The sequence below is a fragment of the Pomacea canaliculata genome, linkage group LG9, assembly GCF_003073045.1.
Source record: "Pomacea canaliculata isolate SZHN2017 linkage group LG9, ASM307304v1, whole genome shotgun sequence".
Classification (NCBI taxonomy): domain Eukaryota; kingdom Metazoa; phylum Mollusca; class Gastropoda; order Architaenioglossa; family Ampullariidae; genus Pomacea; species Pomacea canaliculata.
Window position 1 is genome coordinate 3,108,663 of NC_037598.1, and position 15,317 is coordinate 3,123,979.

General features: G+C 46.2%; 1 protein-coding gene across 2 annotated transcripts; it reads right to left on the reverse strand.

Annotated features, from left to right (window-relative positions):
* Nucleotides 1–393: 393 nt before the first annotated feature.
* LOC112571836 lies at nt 394–9,817 on the reverse strand. Of its 2 annotated transcripts, none has more exons than XM_025251163.1 (4): nt 9,215–9,817; nt 2,529–3,009; nt 1,142–1,280; nt 394–757 (listed from the first exon to the last, which is right to left on the reverse strand). In XM_025251163.1, exons 2-4 carry the CDS (start codon nt 3,000–3,002, stop codon nt 546–548), a joined length of 825 nt encoding a protein of 274 aa, XP_025106948.1. In that variant the 5' UTR covers nt 3,003–3,009; nt 9,215–9,817; the 3' UTR covers nt 394–545. The 2 variants fall into 2 exon arrangements, with proteins under 2 accessions (XP_025106948.1, XP_025106947.1); XM_025251162.1 differs by having other exon boundaries at nt 1,142–1,283; nt 9,215–9,812.
* Between the last annotated feature and the right edge of the window lie 5,500 nt (nt 9,818–15,317).

The following is a 15,317-nucleotide window of genomic DNA, read 5'->3' on the forward strand; positions in this document are numbered from 1 at the left end:
CACACACACACACACAAACACAGTGATAGCAGGCTACAGGATGGCAGGTGAGGTTTTCTCCTCTGATGTCTGTGACGACTGACGACACTTGTGTGAGGTTGTCCTTCCTTCAGCTTGTTTCACACCTGACGGCTTGTGCGTCACCTGACGTGTGTGTAAAGTGTGAGCTGTGTGTAAACTCTGTCACCTGACTGTGTGTATGCTGACTGTGTGTGTGTGTGAACTGTGTCACCTGACTGTGTGTGTAAACTGTGTCACCTGACCTGTGTGTAAACTGTGTCACCTGACGTGTGTGTAAAGTGTGAGCTGTGTGTAAACTCTGTCACCTGACTGTGTGTATGCTGACTGTGTGTGTGTGCTCTGTCACCTGACGTGTGTGTATGTCGCCTGACTGTGTGTGTGTAAACTGTGTCACCTGGCTGTGCGTGTAAAGTGTGAGCTGTGTGTACGTCAGACTGTAGAACAAGAGATTCTCAAGTCCTGGGGGGAAGCACGTGCTCATGACACCTGAAGCAAAGCAGTCGCCAGTAAGCCAGTGGCGCCGTCTAACCACTCCAGGCTCGCCCTATCCGCCATCGTGCGGGGGGTCGAGAAGACTGTACGGGGGGATGGACGGGAGGACTGTCAGCGACTCGGGGAATCTCGGAGGGTCTGACGTCCTCTGACGGCATCAGGATGACAGTGCGCTGCTGGGGCTCACTAGCATCCCTCCCCCACATGGTGGCCTGGAACTCCTCCTCGTCCAGCAAGCCGTCACCTGAGGCACAACACCACTGGTACGTCACATGGTGTTACGACTGTTACATGAGCTATTCTACTTTATATCAGCAACACAGTGTTACAAAGGTTATCTTTGAAGCACACGTTACAGAAGTCATCTGATGCACTTCACTACGGCCCACAGTGTTACAGGCGTTACATCCTTATACTTTATCTAAGCAGCGGTCTTACAAAAGTTCTCTGAGTGACAATCACATGACGTTACGTTCAAGAAAGCATGTGAGGCCCTCCACTAGTACGTCACACTACTTTACCACAGTCATTGTACAGAGCCTCAACATGGTCGTCGCGCACTTGAAGATGTCTGACGACGAGGAGAAAGCAGACGACGAAGAAGAGTGTTTGTAGTAAGTGTACTTACCATCGACATCTGCAGCACTGAAGGCCTCCGCCGCCCCCTCCGTGGCCCCAGTGACGTAGCGAAGCTCGGACAACGTGATTCGGCCGTCCCCGTCGACGTCATAGTTTTCAAATTTGTCTGGCATGCGCACTGGCTGAAACTGCTGGTGCACAGAAGACAGTTTGGACTTCACTCACATCTTTGGTGATACTTGGGAAAAATTCTTACATCTGTCGCCATCACTGGCTAAGCTCGCATGATGTCATGTCACAGAGCAGCTACACTGGCTACAGACTGGCTACAGAATGATGGCTGGCTACAGGCTGGAGCTACTGACTGGCTACAGAATGATGGCTGGCTACAGGCTGGAGCTACAGACTGGCTACAGAATGATGGCTGCTACAGGCTAGAGCTACTGACTGGCTACAGAATGATGGCTGACTACAGGCTAGAGCTACTGACTGGCTACAGAATGATGGCTGACTACAGGCTAGAGCTACTGACTGGCTACAGAATGATGGCTGACTACAGGCTAGAGCTACTGACTGGCTACAGAATGATGGCTGACTACAGGCTAGAGCTACTGACTGGCTACAGAATGATGGCTGACTACAGGCTAGAGCTACTGACTGCTACACTGACAGACACTGAGACTGACTACAGGCTAGAGCTACTGACTGACTAGACACTAGACTACAGAATGATGGCTGACAGGCTAGACTGACTACAGACTACAGAGCTACTGACTGGCTACAGAATGACACAGTAGACACACTTGACACTAGACACAGTAGACAGCAGACACAGTCGACAGTAGACACAGTAGACAGTCGACACGTTAGACAGCAGACACAGTAGACAGTAGACACAGTACACACAGTAAACAGTAGACACAGTAGACAGTAGACACAGTAGACAACAGACACAGTAGACAACAGCACAGTAGACAGTCGACACATTAGACAACAGACACAGTAGACAGTGCACACAGCTCGCCCTACCACTAGCCACTCACACAGCTCTGTCTTGTGTTCGCGAATGGTGCGGAATTCAAGTCTTGTAACCCTGACAACTGTGGCAGACGGCCCAGCATACAGACAAACGTACAGACAAACGTACAGACAAGCCTCCAGACACATAAAAACACTTTTCTCAAGCAACTCGCTTCATTTCTGGCACCGCCGTCAGATAACGGTCCCACACGTGACGTCACTCCGCTACACAAGGTCTTGCTGTGTTACCTGCTTTCCGGCACATGGTTCACACATTGTTCACAGTCTACAGACGATGGGCGTGCCCTCACTGGAGCCAAATAATATGTTCACATGTTTATACGCACATACACATTTATGCGCACAAGCATGCACACGCACACGCACTCATGTACATACGTCATTATGCTACCTACCTGCTGTTCATCATCAACTCCACTGTTGTTAAGGTACAAGGTCTGATTGACCTCGATGACCCGGATGTGGGACTCTCCCTGCTTTGTCCAGTCCACTGGCTCCTCGCCGTTCTGTTTGCCGCCAGCCACGTCACTCGTGACGTCACGCCATCTGTCAGCATGCTCGCGCTCAGCGTCACTGACCGTTAGGTCCGGTTGAAGGTCTTCTCTCACGTCATCAACGCGTGAAGTCTCCCCGCCAACCGGAAGTTTGTTTCTGTCTTCTGCTTGACCTTTCTCTATTCTGTCAAAGACGGATGAGGTCTTGTGGGGCAGCGGCGTGGAGATCTCGTGAAAACGCGTCCTCTTCTCGCAGCTGCGCGAGCTCCTTCTCCGAATTTCCAAGGTCAGAAGGAGGATAACTGCGCAAAGTCCACGTGACCTCAGACTGGCCGTCATCACCCCAAGGATGACGATGAGGGACGAGGGTGACATGGCTGCCCTGAAAGACACGTTCTGCGTCACTGCCCGTCCTCAGCTGCCGTGTACACCGATAGGTGTGACTAGCAGGGCATGCTGGACTACATCGATGTACATTGTCTACACTGCATACTAACATGCCTGTGTACTAACATTTCTTGTATACTAAATATCTAGATCATACTAACATGCCTGTGTACTAACATTTCTTGTATACTAAATATCTAGATCATACTAACATGTCCTGAGTACTAACATTTCTTGTATACTAAATAACTAGATCATACTAACATGTCCTGAGTACTAACATTTCTTGTATACTAAATAACTAGATCATACTAACATGCCTGTGTACTAACATTTCTTGTATACTAAATAACTAGATCATACTAACATGCCTGTGTACTAACATTTCTTGTATACTAAATAACTAGATCATACTAACATGCCTGTGTACTAACATTTGTTGTATACTAAATAACTAGATCATACTAACATGTCTGTGTACTAACATTTCTTGTATACTAAATAAGATCATACTAACATGTCTGTGTACTAACATTTCTTGTATACTAAATAAATGCCTGAGTACTAACATTTCTTGTATACTAAATAACTAGATCATACTAACATGTCCTGTGTACTAACATTTCTTGTATATTCAATAAGATCATACTAACATGCCTGTGTACTAACATTTCTTGTATATTCAATAAGATCATACTAACATGCCTGTGTACTAACATTTCTTGTATATTCAATAAGATCATACTAACATGCCTGTGTACTAACATTTCTTGTATATTCAATAAGATCATACTAACATGCCTGTGTACTAACATTTCTTGTATATTCAATAAGATCATACTAACATGCCCTGTGTACTAACATTTGTGTACCAGTGAGCCTGTGTGTATTATGCTCTGTGTGCTAACACGTGTATACAGACTACACAGGCTGAATTGTGTGTGACGTGTAGAAAGTGAACACAAAGTCACAGTGGTTGTTGTTGAAAGCAAGCAGGTAAAGACAATAACAATAAAACGCTTGTGTTGAGCATCAACAGGGTTATGGTCAAGGGTCAGGGTTCATGTTTTGCCAGTGTCTCCATGGTTTCTGCTTTTGGTTTCTTTCGCCCTCCCATATCTTGCACCCTCCCTTTGTCTCCTACTCCCTCCACAGTTGCAACACCCCAGGTGCCAACACACTCCCTCTAAAGCCCACTGTCAACACGAACGAGGCTCGAGTACCTGATGTGTACTGACACTGTGTGATGTGTACTGACACTGTGTGATGTGTACTGACACTGTGTGATGTGTACTGACACTGTGTGATGTGTACTGACACTGTGTGATGTGTATGACACTGTGTGATGTGTACTGTGTGATGTGTACTGACACTGTGTGATGTGTATGACACTGTGTGATGTGTACTGACACTGTGTGATGTGTACTGACACTGTGTGACTGACACTGTGTGATGTGTACTGACACTGTGTGATGTGTACTGACACTGTGTGATGTGTATGACACTGTGTGATGTGTACTGACACTGTGTGATGTGTATGTGTACTGACACTGTGTGACTGACACTGTGTGATGTGTACTGACACTGTGTGATGTGTACTGACACTGTGTGGTGTGTACTGACACTGTGTGATGTGTACTGACACTGTGTGATGTGTATGACACTGTGTGTGTACTGACACTGTGTGTGTGTACTGACACTGTGTGATGTGTACTGACACTGTGTGATGTGTACTGACACTGACTGCTGTGTACTGACACTGTGTGATGTGTACTGACACTGTGTGTGTACTGACACTGTGATGTGCTGACACTGTGTGATGTGTACTGACACTGACTGCTGTGTACTGACACTGACTGCTGTGTACTGACACTGTGTGATGTGTACTGACACTGACTGCTGTGTACTGACACTGACTGCTGTGTACTGACACTGTGTGATGTGTACTGACACTGTGTGATGTGTACTGACACTATGTGATGTGTATGACACTGTGTGATGTGTACTGACACTGTGTGATGTGTACTGACACTGTGTGATGTGTACTGACACTGACTGCTGTGTACTGACACTGTGTGATGTGTACTGACACTGACTGCTGTGTACTGACACTGTGTGATGTGTACTGACACTGACTGCTGTGTACTGACACTGTGTGATGTGTACTGACACTATGTGATGTGTACTGACACTGTGTGATGTGTACTGACACTGACTGCTGTGTACTGACACTGTCTGCTGTGTACTGACACTGTGTGATGTGTACTGACACTGTGTGATGTGTACTGACACTGTGTGATGTGTACTGACACTGACTGATGTGTACTGACACTGCTGTGTACTGACACTGTGTGATGTGTATGACACTGTGTGATGTGTACTGACACTGACTGCTGTGTACTGACACTGTCTGCTGTGTACTGACACTGACTGCTGTGTACTGACACTGTCTAATGTGTACTGACACTGTGTGATGTGTACTGACACTGTCTGATGTGTACTGACACTGATGTATATTGACACTGTGTCTCATGTGTATGGAGTGTCTGAGGTGCAATGAAACTCTACAGGTTAGAAATCTGAACACAGAATTCTTCCTCACTTTGTCACTCAGCGGGCACTCCCACCCCTACCTTCCCCCACACTCACACACATACACACACACACGCGCGCGCGCACACATTTTACTGGCTGCATTTCTTCTTGGCTACGATCTTTCTTGGCACAAACCAGGGCTGACACCTCGGGGCCCGCCCTGTGGATGCCTACCGTTGCTAGGACTAGACACTAGGCACTAGACACTAACATTAGACACTAACACTAGACTAGGCACTAGGCACTAGGCACTAGACTAGACACTAGGCACTAGACAGGGCGGGTCGCTCCTCACGTGCAAACAGTCGAGGAATGGCCTAGAGTGGTGTAGAAATATCCTACAGTGACGACCTGTAGATAACCTAACAATAGCCTTTAAAAACTGGGACCTTGCTGCCAGCACAGCTGACCCTGAAATCACATGACAAGTTGGGTCTAGAACGTCAGCAAATGAGGCTGTAAGAGCTCTGGCACTGACAAGCAGACTCTAGAGCAGACCTGGGCAAGGGGCGGCCCGCGGGCCGCATCCGGCCCGCCTCCTGTCTCTGACCGGCCCGCCCGCTGGCCCGCCCGCCAGTATATATATATAGTACAATATTGGGTAAGACTGAGTTAACTATATTAGTCCGGCCCTCTAAAACCATCCCAATTTCTCATGCGGCCCCTTGGGAAAATTAATTGCCCACCCCTGAGTGTCACTGAAAGAGCTCTGGCACTGAATGCAAAATATGTGTGTCCTTTTTATGCTCATCATCACCATCACCATCACCATCATCATCCTCTTTCAATCACATCTGACTTGTGACTAGCCCTGCAGCCCGCACTACAGCTAGCCCTGCATCTAGCCATGACGAGGTAGCTGCGACGAAGGGATGGAGAGAGCAGGCGGCTAGTACAAAGGCTGACTGACATCTGACTTGAAGGGCTTAGCCAGCCTCTCACATGTCGGCCTTTCCCCACAACAGGGACCTGCCGGGTTCCTCTTGTACACGTTAAATAACGGAAGTAACAAGATGGAGGCTAGGAGGTTGGGCGTATGGCCAGCGCCACACGTCGTGAGTGGTCAGTTGTCTGATTATATCCCATACAGCCTGAGATATTCTGAGACAATCCAAGACAATCTGAGATGATCAGACGCAATAGACACAATATCGAGCTTCTGAGAGGGGCTTGCCTCCAGATTATTTTGTTGGCGGCCATTGGGCCCTTGGCTGACCAGGGCCTGGCTTTGTCTGTGAAATAACAGACTTGCCGCTACCGGCAAACGTTAGTCTCACCACGGACTGTAGGTGGACTGCTGTCTGTCTGCCAAACTTGCCTCTTGCCAAGTTCTCCGCTGTTAGTCTCGGCGAGCCGTAACAAAGAATGTGAATAAACCGGAAGCTTTCTTGTATCATGCCTCGTTTTAGCAGTTAACTGGAAAAAAAATCGTCTGCCAGCAGTCCAGGGATATTAGTTCGTGGTCTGATTGGCTTTCTGGGTATTTGCGGTTTTTGTTTGTTTTTTAGCTGGTTTTGTTATTTACTTTTTGTTTTGCTTTTATTTTTTAAAGTCTTTTTCTAGTCCTTGTATATTCTTCTTTTGCTTTTGCGCAAAACACATTAGGTCCGTGTGTCACCAGCTGAGTCCCTGCTCATGGACCTTATTCACACAAGCGCCATCTTGAAATCAGAACGAGACTTCATGTGCCGGTAGTGATGGCTACCGAGACTAATATACAGTATGTATCAAACGGTCAGCGATGACTGGAATCCATTTCACCTTCTCACATGTACATTTACCGAGCGAACACGTGGGGAAAGCCAGACTCACACGGCACTTGGCTTCACTTACAAGAAACTGAAGTTCTGCTGGAGACACTCGGTGGTGGCATGATGACATGAGGGCATGATGGCATGAGGGCATGATGGCATGAGGGCATGAGGGCATGAGGGCATGGTGGCATGATGGCATGATGGCATGAGGGCATGAGGGCATGATGAGGACTGATGTGGCATTCTGTGACGTCCTCATACTTATCACGATTTTCTTAACAGTTTGAAAGACTGAAAACAAATTAAGCTTATCACTACATTCATGTTATTTTTCATGTCGGCCAATGTCTTTGAACACGTGGCCTAAAGATTCTGTCAGAGATACAATGTCCTGACCCTGCGCACCAGTGTATTTATTATTTACTGTCTACACTCGTATTTCAAGCTCGTCTGTAGCACCTGTAATGCTCGTTATATCTCACGTGACTATGTTGCACACTGTGTACTCGGCTTACCTTTGTTTGTTACCAACCTGTATTGTTTGTTGTGCTCGTGTGTCTCCTACATTTGCTCTAACCTGTAAAATTGTATTTGTGTGACGTGTACTAGTTGCTGAAGGTGTCTGCCTCATAACTAGCTGCTCTTTGTGTCAAGACATTGCCTGCTGCCAACTTCATGTCTCCTATGCTCATGGTTTCCACTCTCTTACATATAAGTTTTCCTCAAATCTTCAGGTGAGAAATGTTGCTGATGTGTGACGATAGTGATGATGATGTCGCCTGCAGACATTCAAATGCAACATCGCAGTGTGCAAACATTGTGGCTTGATGGGGCCTTCCATACACTCCAGCCAGTGTCAGAAATGTGGAACCCAACAGAAAAAGCAAAAGCCGAGCTATTTCTACAGTTAAAACATCATTACAGCTCTGAAAAAATATGCAAATATAGATTAGGATTATCTACGCCGAGCACTCGGGTATTCCTTCTGAAGATATGAAAAAAGACATAAAGAGATATTACTATCATTATACCACCATTAGACCAGTGGCACTCATACTGAGCTCATAAAATTGTATATTACAGGCCAGTGTACTATGACTGTAACAGCTATTTGTATGCTTAGAAGTGTAAATAAAAGTGAAAGTCGCAGTGTGTTGGTGGGAACAGTCGCGAAAAAGCAGATGAAAGAAATGTGTTCTTTTCACATTCTAGTTGCCTCGCTATGCGCTTAGGTTAGTTGTAGAATAATAAACAAAATTAAACCATGCAAAGGAATTCTCCAGTGACTCCACCAGTCTCCACAGTCTGTTCACCATGAACATTAAAACAGATACACTGCAGCCACAGCATTTTATAAAAATGGCTGTCCATTACTTATTGGCTGTCACTTCGTACCCCAGGATCTCATGAATAAAGAAATAGCAAATGTGACAGTTCCAAAGGGTTTGTTTGTTTGTTTGTTTGTTTGTTTGTTTGTTTGTTTGTTTGTTTGTTTGTTTGTTTGTTTTTGGCTTTTATGGATGGTGGCACTTTAACGCAGTAAACAAGTCATGCTGTTAAAATGAAAGATGTGACTCTCGTTGTGAAGCTCTGCGGCATTCTCCTCCCTCCCTATGTGCACACCTGCACACCAAGCCTCGTTTTGACAAGACTGAAGAGCTCCGCGTGAAGAAGGTCCATGTGCTGCAGGACCACAGGAGACTGCAAGTTACAAATGGCCGCTTTGTCAGGCACAAAAGCTCGGACATTTCAGACACTATGACCGCCAGCAAGAGCAGCGAACACCGATGTCAGACTACGACTACCAACAATGAAAGAGAAGCAGTCACCCATGGCGCCGCCTGTACTCACCCACTGTGGCCTGTTGTTGTTGTTGTTGTGGTGGTCCGCAGTTGGCACCGACTTCTCTTAAGACTCGATCAGCCGCCAGAATGCGTAAGCCACGTGACTTAGCCACGTGACACAGTGCCACGGAATGCGACACCTCGCCCAGCCTGCAACGGTTGCCTTTGGCCGAGGTGTGCGAGTGCAACATCTAATCTTCATCAAGTCTGCTGCCGGATCTCCTCGCACGAGACAAAAGCCCCCTCAGCCTTTCGCCTCCTCCTCTCTCCTCCGCAGCCTCGCTCATGCACGTGCACGTGTGTGTGTGTGTCAGCGCAAGGTGAGGGGTTTGGAGGGAGAGAGGTGAGGCGAGGGGAGTGGCGAGAGAAAAACGATACCTGATGTGGGGGACCCAAGCAGACGGAGAGGGTGCGGTGCGACTTCTCACGCCAGCTCCGCGCGCATGTCTGCTGTTGCACGTGCACTACAGAGAATGTTCCAGACGCCGGTGGGTCGAGCTGATCCTCGTTCTGCCTGTCACATGCACATGCGACTGATGTTTGGCCTGTGATCGGGGGGGAGGGGTCTCTCCACTTGTCTCTGGCGCCCACATGTACATCCGGCGGCCATTGTGCACAGACAACCGAACTCTTCACCTGACCACAACTAGACTTACAGTCTCACTTCCCACACCTTCCTGCACCTCCACAGAAGGAAAGAAAAGGGAAATATTTATCATATTCCGTCTTTACACTTTCTGTAATCGTGTGTCGTGTGTGTCGTGTCTGTGTGTGTGCTTCGTGTCTATCTCTGTGTGTGTGCTTCGTGTCTATCTGTGTGTGTGTCGTGTCTACCTGTATGTGTGTGTGTGTTTCGTGTCTATCTCTGTGTGTGTGTGTGTGCTTCTGCGTATGATACTGGCGGAGGGGGGTGTATGTGGATAACCAACAACTTCCCCCCAAAAAACTTGTTCAACCTCAAAAGGGCAAAGTTGGCTGTGTGTTGGTTGGTTCGAACCAGGGTGTGGGGAGAGAGACAGAATGTGTGCATGCTTTCAGGGAGAGATTGGTAGATCATAGATGGCAAAACTGAAATGAACACATGAACAACAGTGAGCGCTGTAGTCAGTACAGAGTGATGGGTGAACAACAGTCATGTGTGTCCGCTCCTCTAGTCCAGTGTATAGTGTGTAGTCATGTGTGTCAGCTCCACTAGTCCAGTGTATAGTGTGTAGTCATGTATGTCCGCTCCACTAGTCCAGTGTATGTGTGTAGTCATGTATGTCCGTTCCTCTAGACCAGTGTATGTGTGTATGTGTGTAGTCATGTGTGTCAGCTCCACTAGTCCAGTGTATAGTGTGTAGTCATGTATGTCCGCTCCACTAGTCCAGTGTATGTGTGTAGTCATGTATGTCCGTTCCTCTAGACCAGTGTATGTGTGTATGTGTGTAGTCATGTGTGTCCGCTCCACTAGTCCAGTGTATGTGTGTACAGTGTGTAGTCATGTATGTGTCCGCTCCTCTAGTCCAGTGTATGTGTGTAGTCATGTGTGTCCGCTCCACTAGTCCAGTGTATGTGTGTATAGTGTGTAGTCATGTGTGTCCGCTCCACTAGTCCAGTGTATATTGTGTGTGTGTAGTCATGTGTGTCCGCTCCACTAGTCCAGTGTATGTGTGTATAGTGTGTAGTCATGTGTGCCCGCTCCACTAGTCCAGTGTATAGTGTGTGTGTAGTCATGTGTGTCCGCTCCACTAGTCCAGTGTATGTGTGTATAGTGTGTAGTCATGTGTGTCCGCTCCACTAGTCCAGTGTATAGTGTGTGTGTAGTCATGTGTGTCCGCTCCACTAGTCCAGTGTATGTGTGTATAGTGTGTAGTCATGTGTGTCCGCTCCTCTAGTCCAGTGTATGTGTGTAGTCATGTGTGTCCGCTCCACTAGCTCAGTGTATATTGTGTATAGTGTGTAGTCATGTGTGTCCGCTCCACTAGCCCAGTGTATATTGTGTATAGTGTGTAGTCATGTGTGTCCGCTCCACTAGTCCAGTGTATAGTGTGTAGTCATGTGTGTCCGCTCCTCTAGTCCAGTGTATGTGTGTAGTCATGTGTGTCCGCTCCACTAGTCCAGTGTATAGTGTGTAGTCATGTGTGTCCGCTCCACTAGCCCAGTGTATATTGTGTGTGTGTAGTCATGTGTGTCCGCTCCACTAGCCCAGTGTATATTGTGTGTGTGTAGTCATGTATGCTTGTTCCCTTTCCTCCCCACTTGTATGTACATTTTTTCGCTGATGTCATACTGTTGTCCTATTTGTTCATCGTACAATGGATGTTTAAATATTTTTAAATTGTGAGATAAACTTTAATTGCTTTAAATGTATTGTATGTAGTCAGTTTTCATTTTTATATCCTGTACTAATGTTTCGTGTCCAGTGATGCTCTCGTGTTGCCGCTGGCAGACAAAACAATTTCATAAAAAGAATTAATAAAGATATTTTGTATGTCTATTTACAATGTACATCAAGGGTCGGAGAAAGTGCTCTCATTTATGTCATCTAAGGCCAGAGAAAGAACGGTGTCATGTGTCATCAATGGCAATGTACAGTCGCTGTCTTCTAATCATCGTCTTGGTCTTGACGACAGTAAATTTTAATACTTATCTCAAAAAGGATGATAGAACCAGTGGTGCAAGAAAATGAACTTTTCACATGTGATCATCAATTGTAAGCTTCACTAAACGCGTTCTCAGAAATATCTGCTGCAGCCCTGTAGCTTACCTGGCAGGTACCTCGGGGAGTTCTAGTCATTAGTTGTACCTGACCACCTGACTGATGTATCGGCTTCATTCATCAGTCCAGTTGACCAAGTGCTGACTTCACTCAACGTGCAAAATAATGTGAAATAATCGCCACTTGTACACTTGCACACATTGTTTGCTACTTTTAGAGTACATGTCTTTATGGGATCCTAGAAAAAAACAGATTTTTGTCATGTTTAAAATGTCATCCAATGCCGGCAGCCTCAGACTTTTTCCGGTGCGTGCCCTTGGAGCCATACTGTGACATTTGGCAGGAACCTCGAGCCTGCTTCCTAGAACTAGTCCTGTAATATTGACTATCACCGTAATATTCATCGTGAGTGTATTAATAACTATCACTGCAATATTAGACTTTATTCCTTATGCACAGCATTATTAAATTGTGGTTTTATAGCATGATTGACATGTAATATTAATCATCTAATAATCTCGAACAGTATTAATACGTCTGTGGTTAGAGTTCTGATATCCGTGTGGCCTCGCTCCTGCCCATGTCTCCAGTCCACCCCGCTGTCGGCAATGATGACCGAGTACCTGACAGAAGTTGCGGGCAGGTGAGGCAGTGAGGGACAGGAGACGGACACCTGCAGTCTCGGGTAAAGCTGACCTCGAGGTCTTTAGCATCTCATCCACCCACCACCCACCCAACTACCTTAAAAAAAAAAAAGTTAGGGGACGACTTATACCTTTACCTCGTTTCTCCTGGCCTCCCTTCGATTATTAAGCTGTTGTGGTGCACATTGATTCAAGAGTTAATAACTACACTGGCCAATGTCTGTGTACATCTCTGGCTACACTCCCGATGCTGGTGTAGATGTCTGAATACTCTCATCAACATTGCTGGAAGCACTGACACCGGAAAGCACGAGGGACGGGATTGTGACATAAGGCAAGTGTTGGCCTTATTCCCAAAATGAACAATACGTAAAAGGTTTAGTTCCGGTTAAGAGATTTAAATATACTTGGGCGGGAGCCGACATGAAGCTGTCTCTTGTGTGTTTTCTAACTGGACAGTTTAATGAGTGCCACCTCTAATACCCACAAACCAATAACACAACATGGTGTCAGAAGTGAGCAGCAAAGTGCTAGCTGTGTGATTTCTCCAGAAACTTTCAGGTGGGCACGTTTTCTCATTTTTGAAATATTGCGTCGTACGTTCGCAAAGTGACATTTCTCGCAAGATGGCGGAGACACATCAGAGAAAACACTTCACTGCAAACGTTCCTGTTCCCTCAAAGCTGGATTTGTCTTCTAACATTGAAGTAAATTGGAAAAAATTTATTCGTCAATGGCAGAACTATGAGGTAGCTACGCGCCTTGATAAAGAAGATTCAGCTTATCGTTGTGCAGTTCTATTAGCTTGCATTGGTGAGGACGCACAAGAAATCTATGAAGGATTATCCTTTGCAGAAGGGGAGAACGACAAAGATATTCAGACTGTCATCGACAAGTTCAACGACTTTTGTTTGGGTAGCACACATGAGGTGTATGAGAGCTACAAGTTTCATAGCCGAAACCAAAACAAGGATGAGTCAGTTTGATACTTACGTCACAGTTTTACGCAGTTAGCAAAATCATGTGATTTCAAGGATGTTGACCGCATGATTCGTGACAGACTTGTGATCGGTGTTCAAGATGACACTATGCGTGAAAAAATTGTTGCAGAAGAAAACACTCAAGCTTCCAGAAGCAATAGAAATTTGCAGAGCTCATGAGACTTCCAAGACTCAAGCACACTCGATGTTGGCAAGCAACAGCGAGAATACAGTTGAGAAAACCATCAACAAGATTCAGAAAGGTCAGCGAAAAGTTCGTTGCGGTACGAAGCCAGGACTTCGGGGAAAACCAGAGACTAAGCCATGCTCTCGATGCGGAAAAGGTTCCCACAACAGAGATGGTTGTCCTGCAAAGAACGCTAAATGCAGAAAATGTTCCAAGATTGGTCACTACGCTGCAGTCTGTCGCTCTTCAGGTTCTTCTAAGATTCACACAGTGGAGAGGAAGAAGAAGACGAAGAAGCTTACATGGGTATGATTGTGGGCAGTGTGACAACAGATCCTTGGAAAGTCAGTCTCCTGATGGAAGACACAGAGAATGTATTTAAGCTTGACACCGGAGCTGATGTTACCGTCGTACCTCAGACCGCAGTTCCAGCAGCCAAGCGACCATTGCAGAAAGTGCGCAAGAAACTGTATGGTCCAGGTCGTGTTGAGATAGCTGTGGAAGGCATGTTCAAGGCAAAACTGACATACAAGAATGTCTCTACACTGCAAGATGTGTATGTGTAAAAACACTTGAAGAACCATTGCTAGGTCGACCAGCCATTACAGCGTTGAAGTTGATTGAGAGAATCAACACAGTTATAGAGGACCACGAAAAACAGTACAAGGAAGAATTCCCAAAACTCTTCAGAGGACTAGGAAGTCTACAAGATCCTTATAAGATTCGTTTGAAAGAACAAGCTGTTCCATATGCAGTAGCAGCTCCAAGACGCTTACCTTTGCCCTTGAAACAGAAAGTCAAGGCAGAATTGGATCAACTTGAAGAACAGGGAGTGATTCGCACAGTCACCAAGCCCAGTGATTGGTGCGCCCCAATAGTAGTGGTGCCAAGAGCGACGAGAGAGTCAGAATCTGCGTCGATCTGAGCAAACTAAACGAAGCAGTTCGCAGAGAGAACTACCCGTTACCGTCAACAGATGAACTGTTAGCCCAGCTGTCAGGAGCAAAAAATGTTCACAAAGCTTGATTGCAAAAAGGGTTTCCATCAACTTCCACTGGATGAGGAAGTCAGGAGTTAACAACCTTCATTACACCTTTTGGAAGGTACTGTTATACACGCTTACCCTTCGGGATAAGTTCAGGGCCAGAAGTATTTCAACGACGAATGTCTCAACTTCTGGCGAACCATGAAAATGTGATTTGTGACATTGACGACTTGCTCATTTTCGGTAAGAACAAGCAAGAACATGATCGTTACTTGAAGAAAGTGATGTCGACGCTTCAAGAAGCGGGCATTACCCTGAACGACGAGAAGTGCCAGTTTGCCAAAGAGAAGATATCCTTTCTTGGGCACATCATCTCGAAAGATGGGATCGCCATCGACCCAGAGAAACTGTCTGCTGTGAAAAATTTTCCCAAGCCAGAGAACATTTCTGATCTCAGAAGATTGTTAGGAATGGTTAACCACGTTGCGAAGTTTGCAGGCCCTAACCTCGCAAACGACAGCAAACCGCTACGTGACCTGCTCAAGAAAAACATAGAGTGGTGTTGGGACACTGCTCAAGAAACATCGTTTGAGAGAATTAAGAAACAGCTGAC

What these genes read in the sequence shown, in the direction of transcription:
- LOC112571836 (XM_025251162.1), bottom strand. Translation starts at nt 3,002, where the DNA reads ATGTCACCCTCGTCCCTCATCGTCATCCTTGGGGTGATGACGGCCAGT. An exon ending in GAGTTGATGATGAACAGCAG is followed by an intron (nt 1,284 to 2,528) that starts GTAGGTAGCATA and finishes TCTGTGCACCAG; the next exon opens with CAGTTTCAGCCAGTGCGCAT. An exon ending in CAGTGCTGCAGATGTCGATG is followed by an intron (nt 758 to 1,141) that starts GTAAGTACACTT and finishes GTTGTGCCTCAG; the next exon opens with GTGACGGCTTGCTGGACGAG.